Genomic DNA, 20,167 nt, shown 5'->3' with positions numbered 1-20,167 from the left:
AGGACATAGAGGGGGGAAAAAAAAAAAAAAAAACGACCATAGAGTAGCACTTGCCGCGAAGAGAGACTGCCACACGCCAGATTCCCAGAGGCGCCTGGGCCGGGGGCGGCCGCATCAAAGGCTTGAGGAGCCGCTCCAGTTGCAGTCGTACCATAGAGATGCATCCCCAGTCGGCCTTAGGGTAGAAGGTGAGAGAGCGGCTGTCGGCGGGAACCAGAAGTGCGGGCGCTGCGAGCTGGAGGTAAAAGTTTCTCTAGCCCCAGCATGAATGGGCCTGGGAGGTGGGAGCCCGTGGGAGGAGGTGCTGAGGGGAGCATGCCAAGGAGAGGGGCCCGGGCACATCTCCGCGGCAGCCAGGCGTCTCGGTCGCGTCACTGCTCCGGGCCCCACCCGGGTATCCGCTGCCTCTCCTCAGGACCATAATCGTGACGATGCATCATCCCAAGCCTTGCAGGTTCCAAAACGCCTTTCTCCTTCCCTGGATCTCGTGACTTGACTGTCGCCGGAGAGTGTAGACGCTGTAGCCGCCTCCACTTTACAGATAGGAAAGCTGAGGCCCAGAGAAGCGAGGCAAGAGCATCAGTTCAAGGCCACACGGTGAGTCATAGCCCAGAGGCGCGTGGGAACCGAGGCTTCTGTGTCCCTTGCTTCTCCGGTCTCAAAGAAAGCACGGTACTTCTCTCTGGCTCACTCCTACTTCCCACGCTTTATCTTCCTGAAGCCGTGTGATGGGCTGGAAGATTGACTAGAGCAGCAATTATAACTAGTCGGTGGAGGCTGTGGTTTCCAAAGAGCCTGACTTTAGAAAAAGCACAGAAGTGCTTTTCCCTGCCACCTTCTGAATTCCTGTCTGTTCTTGATGGTTTTGAGTGCGGAATAAGGAATACCGCTTTTACCTGGCTCTTACTCTAAACCTCAGTGACCCGTTTTTTGTTTTTTTGAAACAGGACTTCACTGTGTAGCTCTGGCTGTCCCGGAACTCACTGTGTATACCAGGCTGGTCTCAAACTCACAGATACCTACCTGCCTCTGCCACCTGAAGCCTGGGAATTTAAAAGATTGTCTCACTTATTTCAGCTGTGCGTAACAGGGTGTGTAATTTATTTTTTGTTCCCACTGGAGGCCTTCGGAAGTTAGTGAACTGGAAATTTACCTTGTATTTGAGGAACCACTGGCCTGATACCTGCAGTTCGATTGTCTGGCTTATGTATAGCTTGTTGGTGCTTTGTGTTCATTGAGGTGAAAAGGTCAACACTACTCAAAGCTCCACATCCAATGCTGGGGATATGTAATAGCTCATTTGTAGAATGCTTGCCCAGCATGTTCAAAGCCCTGGATTTGATCTCTCTCTCTCTCTCTCTCTCTCTCTCTCTCTCTCTCTCTCTCTGTGTGTGTGTGTGTGTGTGTGTGTGACTTGAGAAATAAATGGCTCAGCGATTAAGAGTAAATGCTTTTCTTCCTGAGGGCCTGAGTTCAGTTTCTAGCACCCAGATCAGGCATCTGGCAGCCACTGCAGCCTCAGGGGATCTAACTCCCTCTTCTGGACAGTTGAGCTATACATCTGTGAATGGAGACTGACAGGGAAACAACAGTGCAGTGTGGTGTCTGTTAGAACATGCAAAGACTGTCAGGATCCAGGAGAGAGAAAATTAAGACTGTTAGGAAGCATTCACAGCAGAAATGATATTTCTCTATTTTCTAATTAGCCAGACAAGAGATTGAGGTAGATTGAATGGGAGGAGCAAGAAAGTAGAAGGGTCTGTAAGCAAAAAAGAATGAGTCAGAGAATGGCAGGTCATCTGATTGGGGGGGACAGAGGTGGGGTGGTTGTCTGGAGAAGTACTTCAAGGAGGACTGTAAGTGAAGGAATAGTTTTATAGCTACACTGAGGAATAATGAGATTATCAAGTAGAAAGAGAGAGATCCATTGGCCCCACTCAGTTTTGCAGTAGTCACTTAGCTAGCAAGAAACAGAACCTGTAATCTTTAATGTTGGCCTCAAGTTGTTGGTTCTCTGCTAATACTGACCTCATTCTCGTTTTATACTTTTTGTGTTGAATGTTGTTTTGAAAATATTTAGAATAATAAAGTATACATGTTGCCATAGAAGGAAATGCCTAACTTCGGAGAAATTAAGAGTTCTAACCATATTTTTTTTTCCTGGTTATTTGTCAGCATTTAGGAGGCCGCCCGTACACAAGTCACTGATAATGACAGACCCTGTGTTGGCATCGCAGCTAGCTAACAGCACTGGAGAGATGGATGGATTATGCTCTGAGCTCTTGTTGATTCCCCCACCTCTCTCAAACCATGGAATCTTGGGCGCTGTCCAGAACACCTGTGCTTCTGGAGAGCCTGCATCTTTGCCTGCTGACCCAGGCTGCCTGCTGGTAGAGGCCACAGCTACTGAAGAGGGTTCAGAGAACATGGAGATTATTGTGGAAGCAGTAGCTGGAACCCTGTCCCCAGGAGCTTCTGGAGAGACCTCAGGTACAAGCATAGTTGCTACCAGGCCAGTGGGACACAGCCTTGAGTTTGTTGTCTATTTTTGGTCCTTCTCTTTGAATGTGATGAGAACACAAGGAAGCATGCTATTTTTATACCTGGAGATGTTATAATTTGGTTTGCAGTTGGTGCTTGTTGATGGAAGGCTGGCTGGCAAGTTAGTGTACAGCCTTGTAACAAACTTTTGGCAATGTTTATGCCTGAGAGAGCTTTGAGTCTGCTGGGCAGTAATCCAGAACAAAAAAAAAAAAAAAAACCTTTCTGACACCTCTGCCCATTTGGCTTGTCCTTGCTCTTACAGTCCTTGGGGAGTCTTTCTTCCATACTGACCCTAAGCCAGCCAATGACTAGGTCAGAAGCCCAGCCTGATCAATCATCCTTAGTTTAGCAGGGCTTTCCAAAAGTGACTGGCATTTCCTTGTTCTAGTTTCCTGTGTAACACATTCTCCACTTACCCAGGGCATGCTGTTAAGGGATTTGGACATGTAATTTACTCCAGCAGGAAGTTTCTCTTTATTCTTTCTACATCTAAAACATTCATTTTTAGGAAACTTCCTGTGTCTTAACTTCTTTCAGTTACAATTGTAAACTTTGTCTTCTGACGGTATAGAATAATAGCACAGGATACTTGAAAAGGTTAGGTAATTTGACCATGTAAGAATTCTACACTTCTCTCTGGGGGTAAAAAGAAAGAACATGAATGAACTATGTGGTGGTGCACATAGTTTTAATCCCAGTACTTGGGAGACGGGGTGGCCAATCTCTGTGAGTTCAAGGCCAGCAAGTGCTATATAGTGGGACCCTGGCTCAAAAATTGAGAGAAACATTTTAACAAAAGTAAGTTAAGGGGTATGGCAAGATATTTCAATGGGTAAAGGCATTTGCCACTAAGCAAGATGACCTGAGTTCAATACCTAGGACCCACATGGTGAAAAAAGAGAACCAACTTCTACAAGTTGTCTTCTGACCTCCAGACATGTACATGCACATATATATACACACACGTATATACATTTTATATGAATAAATGTTTTTATAAAATAAACGTTAAAAATTTTTTTAATGTTAAGAGTTATTTATTAGATATGGTGGTGCACACCTGTAATTTCAGGACTGTGGAGGATTTCTGCATGTTCTGAGCTAGGGTTCTACATAGTGAATTCCAGCTCAGCCATGCCTATACAGCAGAATGCCTTGAGGGGAGAGAGAGAATAAGTAAATGAATATGAATGAGTCTACGTGCAGCTCACAAAGAAGAAATAAACAATAACTATATGGAAGAATGTTTAATTTTCATACAAATGCTACTTTTGTTTCTCAATTTTGGCAAAAACTAAGTATTTCTTTAAAAATTCCTAGAGTTGGGACAGGAGAGATGGCTCAACGGTTAAGAACATTGGCTGTTCTTCCAGAGGACCTGGGTTCAATTCCTAGCACCCATATGGCAGCTCATAACTGTCTGTAACTCCAGTTCCATGGGATCTGACATCCTCACAGACATACATGTAGACAAAACACCGATCAATGATTATAAAATAAAAATAAATATATTTTTTAAAGATGTACATATTTTTAAAAATTCCTAGAAAAAAAAGGCTGTGTTAGGATATATAATATTTTGCAAGTTTGGGTTTGTTTGATTTTGATATGATCTCACTACTCTGGCTAGCCTGGAATGTACTATATAGACTAGACTAGCCTCGAACAGAGATCTGCCTGCCTAGGTTCGTGTACATGGTAGCTAACTGTTCTACTACCTCTGAGCTGCATCTGCAACCCACATTAAGCTTGAATGTCAGTTTAGCTACGTAGAAAATTTTACAATATGTACACTCTGACAGAATAATTTTATTCCAGGAATCTCTTTTACAGAAAGACACATGCTTATAGGGATGGGGTGTTGTCTTTGTTAGAAACATTTCAGTGGTCCATCAGGGCAGAATTTCATTTTGATTTTTCAGTACTCTGAAATACCACATACTGGTTAAAAAGATAAAGTAGATTCAGTATATAGTTACACAGAGAAATAACTTTGATAGGTGAGTATGCTGGTGTGTATTGGTAATCCCAACATTTCATAAGATGGTTTAGCAGACAAAAGTGCTTTCCTTGCAACCCTGGCAACCTGAATTCCATCCTTAGAACCATATAGAAAAGCTGATGCTGTTGAGATGTCTTGGCTCTATTACCCAACACTCCTTTGTGAGATGAGAAGTGTAGACAGGAAAACCAGCCAGAAGCTGGAAGCCCAGACATATCACAGGGCAGAAACAACAAAGGACCTTGCCTTAAAAACAAAAGTAGGAGATTCAACTCCCTTGGCACACATATGCACAAATACCTAAATAAAGAAAAATGTTTTTTGTTTTAAGAAGACCCTATCTCAAACAAACATAAAGCCTAACAACTTTGTCCTAGAGCAAGTGAGAAGGGCAGTAGGGGAGGATAATTCAAAAACAACAGTCAGATGTGGGGGCACACAACCTTAAATCCCAGCATTCAAGAAGAGACAGGCAAATCTGTGTGATCTACATGACAAGTTTCAGGATGACCAGACCACTCCAGAAAAAAAAAAGAAAAAAAGAAAATAACAATAAAAAGAGAAGAGCCAGCAGAATAAAATGTAAGACAAGCTGTTCTGCAGTTGAGTTGTGGTTCAACCATTAACAAGCACGGCCTTAACTTTGTGGAATTACAAGTTGCCCTTTGCGGAGTAGTTGGAGGACTAAATCTTGGCATTAAGACCTATCTATTCCTTAAGCGGCAAAGAGGACTGGCTGCTCTTCCAGAGGTTCTTAGCTCAGTTCCCAGCAACCACATGGTGGCTCATGACCATCTAAAGGGAGCTGATTCTTTCTTTTGGCATGCAGTGGTATCTGCAGACAGAGCACTTATACACTAAAAAATAACAAAATAAATTAATTTAAAAATAGTAATGATTTTTTTGAATTTTTGTGTCTGAATTTTTCTTTATGGATTTTAAAAGTGACATGTTTCTTAGCTTTTTAAGATTTTATTTTTATGTGTGGCTGTTTGCCTGCATGTATGTACTTGTGTGGTAGTACCTTTGGAGACCAGAACACCACCACAGATCCCGTAGAACTGGAGCTACAGACAGTTGTGAGCTACCCTGTTGATGACGGAAACTGAACGCCTGTCCTTGGGGAAACCAGCCAGCGTTCTGCACCACTAAGCCATTTCTTCAGCCCGGCACGTCATTTGTATTAGCTATTCTTTCTATTTGATATTGCTCTCTTGAAAGTTTCTAATTTTTGTTTTAGGAAAATATGCCTTTGTGAATGTATATGTGTGTATGTGTGATATATGGACATCTGTGTGTGCGTACATGGGTGCTCTTGCGTAGATGTCAGAGGTCAATATCGGGGATCTTCCTCAGTTTGCTCTCTACATTTTTCTTTCTTTTACATCTTATTTGTATGTGCGGGCATGTGTGCTTGTGAGTGAATAATTTATGGGCGTTGGTTCTCTGCTTTTACCATGTGGGTTCTGGGGATTGAATTCAAGTCGTCAGGTTTGGTGGCAGAAGCCTTTTCAGTGGCCCCGCCACCCTACCTATTTATTTATTTATTTATTTATTTATTTATTTATTTATTTTTGAGGAAGTATCTCTTACATTGAACGTGAACCTTGGTTGGGTTAGGCTGGCCAGCCAGTAAGCTCTAGAAATCTGCCTGTCTTTGCACCCTCAGTGCTGGGGATCTGAACTTAAGTCCTCATGCCTACATGGCAGGCACTTTGCTGATCAAGCCATCTCTGTAGCCCCAAAATAGACTTTTTCTTAATGCTTTCTGGATCTTATTGTTTGTTGATTCATTAACACACTTACTAAGCACATATCTTTTGCTAAGTATTTTACCAAACACTAGAAATTCGAACACATGCCAGACGGGTTATCCCTGACCTATGGGCTTAGATGATAGTCCATGTGCAGAGCCAGATTTGAAATCTGCACTGCATGACTATGAAAAGATTCACCTACATTTCTACTAGTGACTAACTCCTTCAGGTCTTGTTCCATCTGATCCTGTGCCTTTCTCTGTCGGTCCTCTGCCTGCAGGTGTCCTGGTAAAGGTGGTGGAGGTATACTTCTGTGAGCGCTGTGAACAGAGCTTTGCAGAGCCTACTCTGCTCTCCCTGCACCAGTGCACGGAGACCCATATTCAGGCTGTGCAGGACCTCTCTAGCCCCCCATGCTCTGCAGAGCTGCCCCCCAGCAACCTCACCCTCCATGGCCCTCTGCAGGATCCCAGCCTGCCAGATAGCCCCCTGCCATGTCCTGTATGTAGACAAGAGTTTGTCCAACCCCAGGCCTTGAAGAGCCACTTCAAGATTCACCGGGTCACTCCCAATACATTCTCCTGCCCAGAGTCTGGCTGTATGTTCTCTGCTGAAGATCGCAAGGGTCTGCAGCATCACCTGAGACAGACCCACAAGGCAGTTCCTGTGCCCTGTTCATTCCGGGGCTGCTCCCTGCTTTTTGGGAGCCACCAGGGAATGGAGCTGCATCGGCAGGCCCATTACCCTTTCCACTGCAGTCATTGCAGCTTCATGGGCTCCAACGTCAAACTCTTCCGGCAGCATCAGCGGAGCCATGGAGCCAGTACACAGGGAGAACTTCCCGCTGTTCAAGGCCTTCCATCCCAGGAGCTGCTACCAGGTAGGTGGCCACGGTCCACTAGCCCCGTGCCTAGAATGTAGCCACAGTTGATCTCTTTCTCTCTCTCTCATTGTTTTTGAGATAGGATTTCTCTGTATAGCCTTGGCTGTCCTGGATTAGCTTTCTAGATCAGGCTGTCCTCAAATTCACAGAGATCCGCGTGCACAGTTGATCTCTTATAAGAGACATTTGTTTCCAGTATGACTGTTCCATGTATATGACAGAATGAGAATTATTGAGTGATATGGGAAAGGCTCTAGAAAACTTGAACCAATTAGAATACATGGGACAAAAGGAAGCCATTGTCTATGATAGTGAAATTTGGCTTATGCAACATGTAATCTGAAATCATTTAGCATTTTTTTTCTATTGATCCATTTCAGATCATGCTATCTAAGGATGAAAGTACCTATCAGTGACTATTGCTACTAGTAGAATGTTTATAGACCACCTTTAGAATGAATGAAACTGGAGCTGGATAAAATGGTACATGCCTGTAATCCCAGCACTTTTGAGAAGGTTAGAAGGTCATCTTTAGCCATATAGCAAGTTCCAAGCCAGCCTAGACTATATGAGATTATGTCTCAAACAAGTATACATAAATAAACCATGTGAGAGTGGGCAGAAAGGAATAGAATTGTTTTAAAAAGAAATCTCTGGAGGGTAGTACTTTATCAATTTCTACTTTTAGTCTCAAAAGCAGCAAAATCAGCATGAGGTGACTAGAGAAGCAGGAATAGAGAAAATAGACCAGAAGAGGGCAGACTATGAGAACTTGACTTGCTGGGCCCCTTTTTTTGCCGTAATGTCTAATGAGAAAAGGCCTTTCAGGGTCAAAGTATAAACCTGAAGTCCAAATTCGGCTCCTCAGTAGAACACTGAGCAGTTGCTATGTGTGTCTCCGCCTTGATCCATCTAGCCTTTAGCTCTGAAGACCTGGGCCAAGAAAATGTATTCCACTCTCATCTCTTAACCCCTCCCACCTCCCAGTGACTTGAAAATTCTGACCTTCAAGGAGTCTAAGTTGTTCATTATCACAGATTTTTAGACTAGGTTTTTACTCTTGGTCTTCAGATCCCTGTCTTGAATAAAAATACATGTATTTACTTAGCATCTAAGATCCTTTTCTGCTAAAAGAAGAGAAGGGGAAATTCTGCTTGCCAGTAAGTAAAGTACCAGTATTCAATATTGTCGTTGGCCCTTGTCGACTTCAAGCTGTATGTGTCCCCAGCTCCCAAAATGCCTCCAGGAGAGGGAGAGCCTTCTGAGAAAGCAGATACACCTTTGCCTGGGAAGGAGTCAGCTGAAGAAGACGATGTAGAGGAAGAGGAGAATGGCACCCAAAAGGACGCCCAGAAAGTCTTGGATAAAAGCCAAGGGGCTCAGCAGTTGGAAGGTAATAACATTGCTGAATTTGAAGCTCTTTATAGTAGAGAGGAATGAATAGTGGGAAACCCGACATTGAGGCCCTAGATGTTGTTTTCTGAGCTTTAGTTCAGATCCATGTATTCTTTCTGTTCTATTTAGATTCAGAAATCAAGATCTAGGGCTATGGAAATTACTCAGCAATACAGTACATCCTTAGCATATATGAGTCCTTAGGTTTAATCTCAAGGACTTAAAAACAGCAGCAAAGTCTAGTAGGCAGTGATAAATAGGTCAAGTGTTGTTATTAATAGTACTGTGGTAATTATAAATTGTTCTTTTAGGCAGTTTTCTAAGCCAGTGTCTTAGTTAGGGTGTCTGTTGCTACAAAAAAACACCATGACCAAAAAGCAAGTTGGGGAGGAAAGTGTTTATTGGGCATACAGTTCCATATCACTGTCATCATTGAAGTCAGGAAAGGAATCCCAAACAGGCCAGGCACCTGGAGGCAGGAGCTAATGCTGAGGCCGTGGAAATAAGATTGCTTACTAGCTTGCTCCTGTGGCTTGCCCAGTGTACTTTCTTACAGAACTCGGAGCTACCACCCCAGGGGGTGGCATCACCCACAATGGGCTGTTTCCTCCCCCATCAATCACTAAGAAAATTATGGCTTACCCACAGCCCAATTTATGGAATAATTTTTCTCAATCAAGGTTCCCTCTCCCTGATGACTTTAGCTTATGTCAAGTTGACATAAAACTATCCAGTATAGCCATAGACCTCTTTATCAGGGAAAGGGTTCTGTTCATTATAGAGGTAGCATAGATATTGGTAATCAACCTGTTTTGTCTAGCTTCCCTAAGACTTTTTTTTTTTTTTTTTTTCAAATCTTTGCTTCTAGTTTCAAACTCAATAGAAGCCCTTGAACTTCATCCCACAGGAATTATATTTTTGTCTGGTAAATAAAAGAGATCTGATTGTATTATTACCAGCTCTCAATTATTTAGAGCTCGGTGAGCCAGTATTGGCTTTCTTTCTGCTCACTCATCTTAAGGTTCTTTCTGCTTGTCTGTATAGAGCAAGGGCAGGAAGAATAAGAAGGCTCTATCTAGAGTCTCTTGTGCAGTTCCAAACACAGGATAGGAATCGTGAGTGACTCAGGAAAACAATTGAACCAGGCCACAAGAAGATATGAGTAGTCCTTGTGGTTCTATTTCTCTTAATTGAGGAATTTCTTACTACTTATTTGAGACTCTTGTGTTTGGTTTTTATGAAGAGAAAGGCCACATGATATTCACGTTTGGACAAGCTGTGGCTTCCATTCTATATCATTATCTAATGAACTATTGAGAATCTGACTCCGAACCCTGTGCATTCTCTCTCACAGGGCATGTGGCTTCAAGCACTGAGTCCCTCTTCAAGACACACATGTGCCCAGAGTGCAAACGCTGCTTTAAGAAGCGGACCCATTTGGTGGAGCACCTTCATCTCCACTTCCCCGACCCAAGCCTCCAGTGTCCCAACTGCCAGAAGTTCTTCACCAGTAAAAGCAAACTCAAGACCCATCTGCTGCGGGAGCTGGGTGAGAAGGCCCACCGATGTCCCCTGTGCCACTACAGTGCCGTGGAGAGGAATGCCCTTAACCGCCACATGGCTAGCATGCACGAGGATATTTCCAACTTCTACTCAGACACGTATGCTTGTCCTGTTTGCCGTGAAGAATTTCGCCTCAGCCAAGCGCTCAAGGAGCACCTCAAGAGCCACACAGCAGCAGCTGCAGCGGAGCCATTACCCCTACACTGCTTTCAGGAGGGCTGTGCTTATGTAGCCCCCGACCGTAAGGCCTTTGTAAAGCACCTAAAGGAGACCCATGGAGTACGGGCTGTGGAGTGTCGCCATCATTCATGTCCCATGCTCTTTGCCACAGCTGAAGCCATGGAAGCCCACCATAAGAGCCATTATGCTTTCCACTGTCCCCATTGTGACTTTGCCTGCTCCAATAAGCACTTGTTCCGCAAACATAAGAAACAAGGCCACCCAGGCAGTGAAGAGCTACGGTGCACCTTTTGCCCCTTTGCCACCTTCAACCCAGTAGCCTACCAGGATCACGTTGGCAAGATGCATGCTCATGAGAAGATCCACCAGTGCTCTGAGTGCAGCTTCGCCACCGCCCACAAGCGGGTGCTTATCCGACACATGCTGCTGCATACTGGTGAGATGCTTCCATCCTTATGATAATGTAATAATGGTATTGAAGGTAATGGCTGCTTTGAGCTTTTGCTGTGTACCAAGAATTACAAAGGGTGTTGCGTACATTGCGTCATTTGACCTCATTTATGGACACAACTCCAGTATCCCAAGTTTACAAGTGAGGTACGAGTTGAGTGTCACTCAATTAATAAAAGCAGTCAAGTTAGTGTTAGAATCCATGCAGGCTGAGTTCAGAAGCTATGTTCTAACACTAGACTGTCTTTCCTCCCCCTTAAGCATGTGTCCAGTTCCAGCCAACCGTAGTCAAGTGCAGATGGGATTTGGCCTTTATAGTGAAGAAATTCAGACCAGGACAGATAACTTCCTTTATAATTCAAGTTTGGGGACACTCAGCTGGAGCAGAAGAGACAGTAACCAGCCACCCATATATATTGTGGCTTTCCTTAGAAATGAACATGATCACCTCTAGTGACCTGAAAATTGTTTTATGTTGGACTACTTTTTGTTTCTTTGTTTGTTTTTCGAGACACGGTTTCTCTGTAAAGCCTTGGCTTTCCTGGACTCACTTTATAGACCAGGCTGTCCTCAAACTCACAGAGATCTGCCTGCCTCTGCCTCCCAGAGTGCTAGAGTTGCAGCTTTATCTTGGACTCTTAATTGGTTGTAAGCCTTACTGAAGCCTAAGATGTCGGCTAAATCAGGCTTCCTCCTACAGCATCATCTCGGTGAACTATGCAGACATCTTTACATTGATAACCCATTAAGCTCATTTCTATAGAGACTCTGGTTAGGAGAATAATCTTTAAACAGTTTGGTCAAAGCTATTGTACAGTTGAACAGTTCATTTCTGAACACTATTTAGTTACAGATGCTAGTTTCCAAGGCCTTTTCCTAAAGCATGTTTCTGTGTAGTGTTACATAGTTTATAGTGTTCTTTTGTATGTATTATCCTATTTAACCCTTAAAAATCTCGTAAGCAAGGCAGGTAAAGATAAGAAACAAATTTAATTGAAAGTTAAATTTAGGTCTACATTAAGAGCACAGACAGCACCTGGGTGCAGTGGTGCACACCTATAATCCCAGCACTCAGATAGACAGAGGCAGGGCAATCTCTGTGAGTTCGAGGCCAGGCTGGTCTACAGAGTGAGTCCAGGACAGCCAAGGATACACAGAGAAACCCCTGTCTCAAGAGCAGAGAGAGCTATTTTGCCTGCCCTTTACCATACACAGGTAGCCAGAGGGGTCGGGAAGGTCTTAAAGGAGCATGGCCAGCGGCCTCTTAGTATTAATCAAGTACTGGGACAGCTCATCCTGGAGTTCTCACTATGCACCACTGAAAACTTTGGTATGCCCCACTTCTTGTTTGTTTGTTTATTTTTCTCTGTGTAGCTCTGGCTGCCCTAGAACTTGCTCTGTAGACCTGGTTGGCCTCAAATTCAGAGCTCTACTTGCCTCTGCCTTCTGACTAAAAGTGTCCACTGGGCAGGTGTGTCTCCATTAACAGTCACAACCAATCATGTCAGGTCTATATTTTGTTCCTTTCTGGAAACAAGGAAATGGGCTGCCCAAGGCCATGTGGTCCACCATTTAATAAAATAGTTGTGTGATTTCTCTGTGCCTTGATTTTCCCACCTATAAAATAGAGATAATAGCAGTACCTTTGTAGTGTTGTTATGAAGACTCATTGAGAGGAGGCACTTTATGCAGTGCTCAGGCACATAATGAGCCATTGTATAAATCTTGGCTGTTCATACACATTACTCTATTGGACTCTACAGGCCCCAGTTCTGTTTCTTCTCTTGTTCAAATCTTTACTCAGAAAATGAGAAGGAATTGAGTTACAGGTGCCAACTACTTTAAAAAAAAAAAATCAAAGGTAGACTTTAATCTCAAGCTTACTCAGTGCTTACTTTCTTCCCTTCATTGACATAGGAGTTGGAAGAATTGTCTGAGACAGCTGTAATGTAGCTTTATTTCTTGTGAAGTTTGCTACATACCTGGCAGTACATAAAGCTTCTGCTCCTGCCTGGTATCATAGCTAACTTGCTGGAAGAGATGATAGGGCCACTCACCCAATCTATATTTGACCTGTGTTCTTTCCCCTTTACACAATATAAGGAGAGAAACCTCACAAGTGTGAGCTGTGTGACTTCACTTGCCGAGATGTTAGCTACCTATCCAAGCACATGCTGACCCACTCCAACACCAAGGATTACATGTGTACTGAATGTGGCTATGTCACCAAGTGGAAGCACTATCTGAGTGTGCACATGCGGAAACATGCAGGGGATCTCAGGTATGATCACACACATTTCCATCACTGTCCCAAGAATGTTATGCTAAGTCGGCCTCTTGGATCAGGCTTCTGGCCCCACTGCTTTCTCTATTCTAAAACCATTCTCTGCTCCTTCTATCTTAGCCAGTACTTTCAGTTGAGCCCTGTGTTTGTAACCCATTCTGCATGGTGATAGTATTCTGGGCCAGGAGAAGGAAAATAGATTAAACTGTCACTTAAGGCCTGAGGAGATAACTCTGTCAGTAAAGTGCCTGCCTACAATCATGAAGGTCTGACGAGTTCAATCCTCAGAACTCAAATAATACTTTTAAAGAAACAAAAGTATTGCTTGAGTTGTGAGAATCTGGCCTCAGGAAAGTGGAGCTACACTTAATGGTACCAAATGGCCACTTGAAGATCTGGACAAATTCTCTAACCTGTGGACACAACTGCCTAGGGGTTTGGCCTGTAGCTTTTATACCTACACTGGGGAATGAGAACAAAGCACAAAGATCTGCTCCGTGGAGCTATCGCTGTGCCAGTCCTTAAAATTCAGGTGAGTAGTACCACCCTAGCACACCTGCCGCACTCTATAGAAAATAGTTTAGAGATTCTAGTAGAATACTTCCCCAGCACCTCAGGGCAGGGTGGAGGTGGGGGCAGTATAGAGAATAGAGAGCCCCAGCTCTGAAGTTAGGCTGTCTCCGCCCATCACTTCTTTTGGGACCATCTTTAGGCAGGCTCATAACTCAGCCTCACCTGTAAAGTAGAAATAGCCATTTCTCAGGATGGTGGGTGGCAGGTTAAATCAGATGGTTCATGAGCAGCACCGAGTGCAGCCCCAGGCCAGTGGTCTTTAGTCAGCAAGTGTTAACTGTTATAATTTATTGTTGCAGTTGACTGCCATTTGTCCTTCTCCCAGATACCAGTGCAACCAGTGCTCCTACCGCTGCCATCGGGCTGATCAACTGAGCAGCCACAAACTGCGGCACCAGGGCAAGTCCCTCATGTGTGAGGTGTGTGCCTTTGCTTGCAAGCGGAAGTATGAGCTGCAGAAGCACATGGCTTCCCAGCACCATCCTGGCACACCTGCCCCACTCTACCCCTGCCGCTACTGCAGCTATCAGAGCCGCCACAAGCAGGCCCTGCTGAGCCATGAGAACTGCAAGCACACTCATCTCCGTGAGTTTCGCTGTGCCCTCTGTGACTACCGTACCTTCAGCAACACCACACTCTTCTTCCACAAGCGGAAGGTTCATGGCTACATGCCAGGGGACCAGGTTTGGCAGTTCTGCAATACCAGCCAAGAGTCGGAGGGACCTAGGCAGTGCCTGGCACCTCCTTCAGACTCAGGGCCTTCAAGCCAGCTTCCTGCCCAGCCTGACAGACAAGACCTTGAACGTGGGAATGTGGCAGGCTCCAGTGTGGACCAGGCTCCGCCAGAGACAACTGATGAGGTCAGCACCAAAAGACAGGAGGGCACCGAGGCTTCCCAAGGGGATGACCTGGTTGGCAGCCCCAGCCTAGGGGAGGTGGAGGAGGGAGGCTGCACTCTACACTTGGAGGCCCTGAGAGTAGAGCTAGAACCTGTGGCAGAGCCACCACCCCTTGAGGATCTTACTGAAGCAACTGCTGTGGAGTTGAGGCCTCTAGATCCCTCAGGACCACTAGGAATGGAAAGAGCAGATGGGCTAGAAGAGCCAGAACTGTCCAGCTTTGAAAGTGTTGGGACTCCAGGCTTGGTTGCTGAAGAAGAGCCCATCATGGAGAAGCTAGCCCCTGAGCCCCCCAGAAATCCTCTAGTCTCTGAGGAGGCTCCTAACATGGGCAAAGTCTCTGCTGAGACTTCACCGCTGCCTCAGTTTCCTGAATCAGAGTCACTGCTTAAGGCCCTGAGGAGGCAGGACAAAGAACAAGCAGAAGCATTGGTGCTGGAGGGCCGGGTACAAATGGTAGTGATCCAGGGAGAAGGGAGAGCCTTCCGCTGCCCACACTGTCCTTTTATCACTCGCCGGGAGAAAGCCCTAACTCTGCACTCCAAATCAGGGTGCCAAGGCCGCCGAGAGCCCCTGCTATGCCCAGACTGTGGAGCTAGCTTTAAGCAACAACGTGGCCTCAGCACCCATATGATGAAGAAATGCCCTGTTCTTCTCAGAAAGAACAAGGCTTTGCCCAGACCTGTCTCTCCCACTCTACATCCTCAGCTCCCGGGTAGCCAAGCTTCACAGGATGCTGAAAGTAGGAAGCCCCCACCGTTACCATCAAAGGTAGAGCTCTTGCTACCAAAAGATGTTCCTTCTGAGCTCCCGGGGAAGCCAGGAGTAGAGGAACCTCTACCCACACCCTCTGGCTTCCCAGCCTCTCCAGCAGGAAACTCCTTACCCACAGGAACCTCTGAGAAGTTCCACTTTGAGCAAGGCAAGTTTCACTGCAGCTCATGCACATTCCTTTGTTCTCGGCTTTCCTCTATTACCTCTCATGTGACTGAAGGCTGCCGAGGGGGTCGTAGCCAGGGAAGAAAGCGTGGGCGCTCCCAGACCCGTGCCGTGCTCCCTCTGAACAATGGGGACTCTGCCCTCCTGAATAGTGGGAGTACAGACTCCAGCCCTGGTAATAGGGACACAGCTATGGTTCCAAAGCAGAGGGGTGCCCTCTTCTCCTGCCCCACATGTCCCTTTAGCTGTCAGCAAGAACGAACCCTGAGGACTCACCAGACCCAGGGCTGCCCCCTTGAGTCTGGAGATCTGCACTGTGGTCTCTGCCCATTCACTGCTCCCGCTGCTGCTGCACTGAGGCTTCATCAGAAGCGGAGGCATCCCACTGCAGCCCCAGCCTCTGGCCCCCGGCCCCTTCTGCAGTGTGGAGACTGTGGCTTTACCTGCAAGCAAAGCCGATGCCTTCAGCAACATCGACGGCTCAAGCATGAGGGCGTGAAGCCACATCAATGTCCTTTCTGTGACTTTTCTACTACTAGACGGTACCGGTTAGAGGCCCACCAGTCTCGACACACAGGTGTTGGCCGCATCCCTTGCAGCTCCTGCCCCCAGACATTTGGTACCAACTCAAAATTGCGTTTGCACCGACTACGAGTACATGACAAAACGCCCACCCACTTCTGTCCACTCTGTGACTATAGTGGTTATCTTCGTCATGACATCACTCGCCATGTCAACAGCTGCCACCAGGGCACCCCATCCTTTTCCTGCTCTCAGTGTGAGGCCCAGTTTAGCTCAGAAACAGCACTCAAGCAGCATGCTCTGCGCCGACACCCGGAACCCACACATCCGGCCTCTGGCAGTCCTGTAGAGGCCACTGAGGGACCCTTGCACTGTTCCCACTGCGGCCTGCTCTGCCCTAGTCCTGCCAGCCTGCGAGGGCACACCCGTAAACAGCACCCAAGGCTGGAATGTGGGGCCTGCCAGGAGTCCTTCCCTAGCCGTCCAGCCCTGGATGAACATCGGAGGCAACAGCATTTCAGCCACCGCTGCCAACTCTGCAGCTTTGCTGCCCGGGAGCGAGTAGGCCTGGTGAAACACTACTTGGAACAGCATGAGGAGACTTCAGCGGCCCCCTCAGATGGGGATGGGGGTGGTGACCAGCCCTCTCTCTGCTGCCCATTTTGTGACTTTGCATGTCGCCATCAATTGGTGCTGGATCACCATGTAAAGGGACATGGAGGCACTCGGCTCTACAAGTGTACTGACTGTGCCTATAGTACCAAAAATCGACAGAAGATCACCTGGCACAGCCGCATTCACACTGGGGAGAAGCCTTACCGCTGTCACCTCTGCTCCTATGCCTGTGCTGACCCTTCTCGACTCAAGGTAAGGTCAAAGACCACATGATAGCAAAGTCAAGGAATGTAGGCTCTAGATTCTATAATGTCTGTATGTTACACGTGTGCCTAGTTACTGCAGAGCCGGGAGAAAATGTTAGATCCACTGGAACTGGAGTTATGACAGTTGTGAGCTGCCATGTGGATGCTGGACACTGAACCCTGGTCCTCTGGAAAAGCAACCAGTGCTCTTAATTGCTGAGCCATTTATTCAGTCTCCTGGATTCTATAACCTTAACTATCACATATATTTGCTTGTGACTCTGAATAGGATCCTTCTCAAAACTTAGTTCCTCATCTGTAAAAGGGATAGCACAACTATATGAGCTTTTGTAAAGATAAATTTCATAACTTTGCCATACGATAAAGGCATATAATACCTTGAGAATAATCTGGGTAGTAAGAGCTAACATTTATTAAGCACTCACTTTAATGCCCAGTACTAACATTTTTTTTTAATCCTTTGAAAAATACAAGTTGGGTCCCTGGGTAGGGAACTCAGTGCTAAGAGTGCTTGCCTAATATACACAAGGCCTTAAGTTTAATCCCCACATCACATACACATACCCAAGGAGATAGATACTTGTACTATTCCCCATGTCAAAGATTATTAGACAGAATTAGGGCTTAGCTTACCCAACAACATAGCTAGTATGAAGCAAGTGAGACCTAAGGAGGTACTCCCTATTGTATGGGTAGTAAACATTCTGCATTTGGTCTTCCTTCCAGTACCACATGCGGATCCATAAAGAGGAGCGGAAGTACCTGTGCCCTGAGTGTGGATACAAGTGCAAGTGGGTCAACCAACTCAAATACCACATGACCAAACACACAGGTAAGTGTGTGAATTGACTGTCCTGTATAAAGGATTCCCCTCTTCTCTGAGAAACGTGGCCTACCTGAAATGTTGGATGTCCTCTCTCAGATTCAGAACCTATATCAATTTTCACACTGGGAATAGGGGTTACACTGGAAGAGCAAACACTAGAAATGGCTCCCCAGCCCATTCAGTAGAAACCAATGAGTGGGTAAGCCTGAAATCTTGGGTAAGTATATTTGCAAAAGCTGACCCGGTGGTTATGATGCATGTTCACGCACACAAACAGTCACACATGGAGACCCTCCAACTCAGTTTTGAGTAACTACTGAGAGTGGTTTCTATGTAGATGTGGTGGAATGATTATGAGTAAGAAGAAAGGGGAAAGTGCCCCCCTTTGTTAAGTTTTATTTTTCATGTGCATTGGTATTTTGTCTGCATGTACATCTCTGTAAGAGGTGTCAGATTCTCTAGAACTGGAGACAGACATTTGTGAGCTGCCGTGTGGGTACTGGGAATTGAACCCAGGTCCTCTAGAAGAGCAGCTAGTGCTCTTAACCACTGAGCCATCTTTTCAGCCCCAGCTTCCCTATAGTTTTTTTTCCCCCTGAGAGAGAGAGAGACTGTGTGTGTGTGTGTGTGTGTGTGTGTGTGTGTGTGTGTGTGTGTTCTCTCTGCAACCCTGGCTGTCCTGGACTCACATTATAGACCAAGATGGCCTCAAACTCACAGAGATGTGTCTTCCCCTGCCTCCCATAGTGCTGGGATTACAGGCTTGTGCTACCACTGCCTGGCAAGTTCCCTATTAATTTCTCTAGTGTATGGAATCCACAAACAATGGGTTCTCTGTAAAGGATTAATGATTGGGTACCTTCAGTTACAGCATGTGATACCCCCGTATGTGGAGAACTATCTTTACCTCTTCTTTTTTGAACATTTTCTCCTATTTTTTTAGTCTGATAAGGAAGTGTGTCTAAATGGAGTCTTTAAGTTCTATAGTATCATATGACCAAGGAAGGGTTAGAGTTTCCCATTTAATAACTTTGTCATAGTTGAGTATTCTTTTCTATCAGGTAGGCTAGTTGGTTAGAAGTCCAGTTAGTCATCACCATCCATTGGAACCTGTGTGTATACAAGGATTGAATGGAGAAAAGCAAAGGACACTGGAACGCCAGGTGTGGCTGACACAGAATGGTATGGTCGTTAGCTTACTGCTGTGTTGTTTATATCCAAGTATCATACTGACTTATGATTCACTGACCCTTGTTCTTCCCTCTACCATGATTTGTGCTTGTTTTGTAGGACTGAAGCCATATCAGTGTCCCGAGTGTGAGTACTGCACCAATCGGGCTGATGCACTGCGCGTACACCGGGAGACACGGCACAGAGAGGCACGGGCTTTCATGTGTGAGCAGTGTGGCAAGGCATTTAAGACACGCTTCCTGCTGCGCACCCACCTACGCAAGCACAGTGAGGCCAAACCCTATGTTTGCAATGTTTGCCACCGTGCTTTCCGTTGGGCTGCTGGCCTGCGACATCATGCCCTTACCCACACCGATCGACACCCATTCTTCTGCCGCCTCTGCAGCTACAAGGCCAAGCAAAAGTTCCAAGTGGTCAAGCATGTGCGCAGGCACCACCCTGACCAGGCTGACCCCAACCAGGGTGTGGGCAAAGACCCCACCACTCCCACAGTGCACCTACATGATGTGAAGCTAGAAGATCCCAGCCCTCCTGCTCCTCCTGCTCCCCCCACTGGACCTGAGGGCTGAGCCCTTACCCCATCTCTGGCATAGGAAGAGTATATAGTCCAAGATATGCAAACCGGGACTGTAGCTAGCCTGAGGAGCTCAGGGCTTGAGGGAGGACTGGCTTTGGAATATCAGTTTGGCTGGAACACTCCCCACCCCTGGACTCTGGTCTTTGAAATTAACAGCTATATAAAAGATAGGCTTGGACTAAAATGTTGATTCCCTCTTCAATAGTGCTATGGTTTGTGACTGAATCTCCAGTGTCTACCATTGTTGCATCAGAGTACCTGACTGTAAGGGCTTTGTTTTAATCACTCCATCTCTTTCCTCTTTACTGCTTCAAGTCCTATTTTCTTTCACCATTTTCTAAACAGTTGTATCTAGTTGCATGTGTTCTGTGCCTAATGCTCTGTAAAGCATGTGAAACAGAAGATAACCAGTTAACAGACTTGTCTGGATCCATCCTATCATTACTAGGTTGTCATCTTGGTTTTCCCTGTCTCTTCCTGCCATCTGTCCTTTGTCTCTTCTGCCCCAAGGAGGTTTTGGAACAGATCCAGATCATCAGGCTGTCCAGGCCCTTTCTTCCCGTGCTCCATTTCAAGCTCTTATTTGTCAGAAGAGGATTCCCACCCTCAGATTCCTCCCAGAAACAGCTTTAACCATCAGCTGGCTCAGCAGCTACATCAAGGAGTACAATCATCAAGCAATGTAAAAGGCCTAACCGGGG

The 20,167-nt window shown here is 45.9% G+C and overlaps 1 protein-coding gene across 4 annotated transcripts; it reads left to right on the top strand.

The window, feature by feature from the left end:
• The first annotated feature begins 20 nt into the window (after window positions 1–20).
• Znf142 (zinc finger protein 142) lies at window positions 21–19,910 on the top strand. Of its 4 annotated transcripts, none has more exons than XM_060368634.1 (10): window positions 21–241; window positions 447–597; window positions 2,183–2,490; window positions 6,584–7,183; window positions 8,415–8,579; window positions 9,936–10,760; window positions 12,878–13,055; window positions 13,957–16,858; window positions 17,599–17,704; window positions 18,989–19,910. In XM_060368634.1, exons 3-10 carry the CDS (start codon window positions 2,211–2,213, stop codon window positions 19,456–19,458), a joined length of 5,526 nt encoding a protein of 1,841 aa, XP_060224617.1. In that variant the 5' UTR covers window positions 21–241; window positions 447–597; window positions 2,183–2,210; the 3' UTR covers window positions 19,459–19,910. The 4 variants fall into 4 exon arrangements, with proteins under 4 accessions (XP_060224617.1, XP_021520181.1, XP_060224616.1 ...); XM_021664506.2 differs by having other exon boundaries at window positions 2,176–2,490; XM_060368633.1 differs by having other exon boundaries at window positions 416–597; window positions 2,176–2,490.
• The last annotated feature ends 257 nt before the right edge of the window (window positions 19,911–20,167 follow it).

Source organism: Meriones unguiculatus, chromosome 15, assembly GCF_030254825.1.
Source record: "Meriones unguiculatus strain TT.TT164.6M chromosome 15, Bangor_MerUng_6.1, whole genome shotgun sequence".
Lineage (NCBI taxonomy): Eukaryota > Metazoa > Chordata > Mammalia > Rodentia > Muridae > Meriones > Meriones unguiculatus.
The sequence above is the reverse complement of the archived record's forward strand: the minus strand, read 5'-3'. Positions and strand labels throughout refer to the sequence as shown.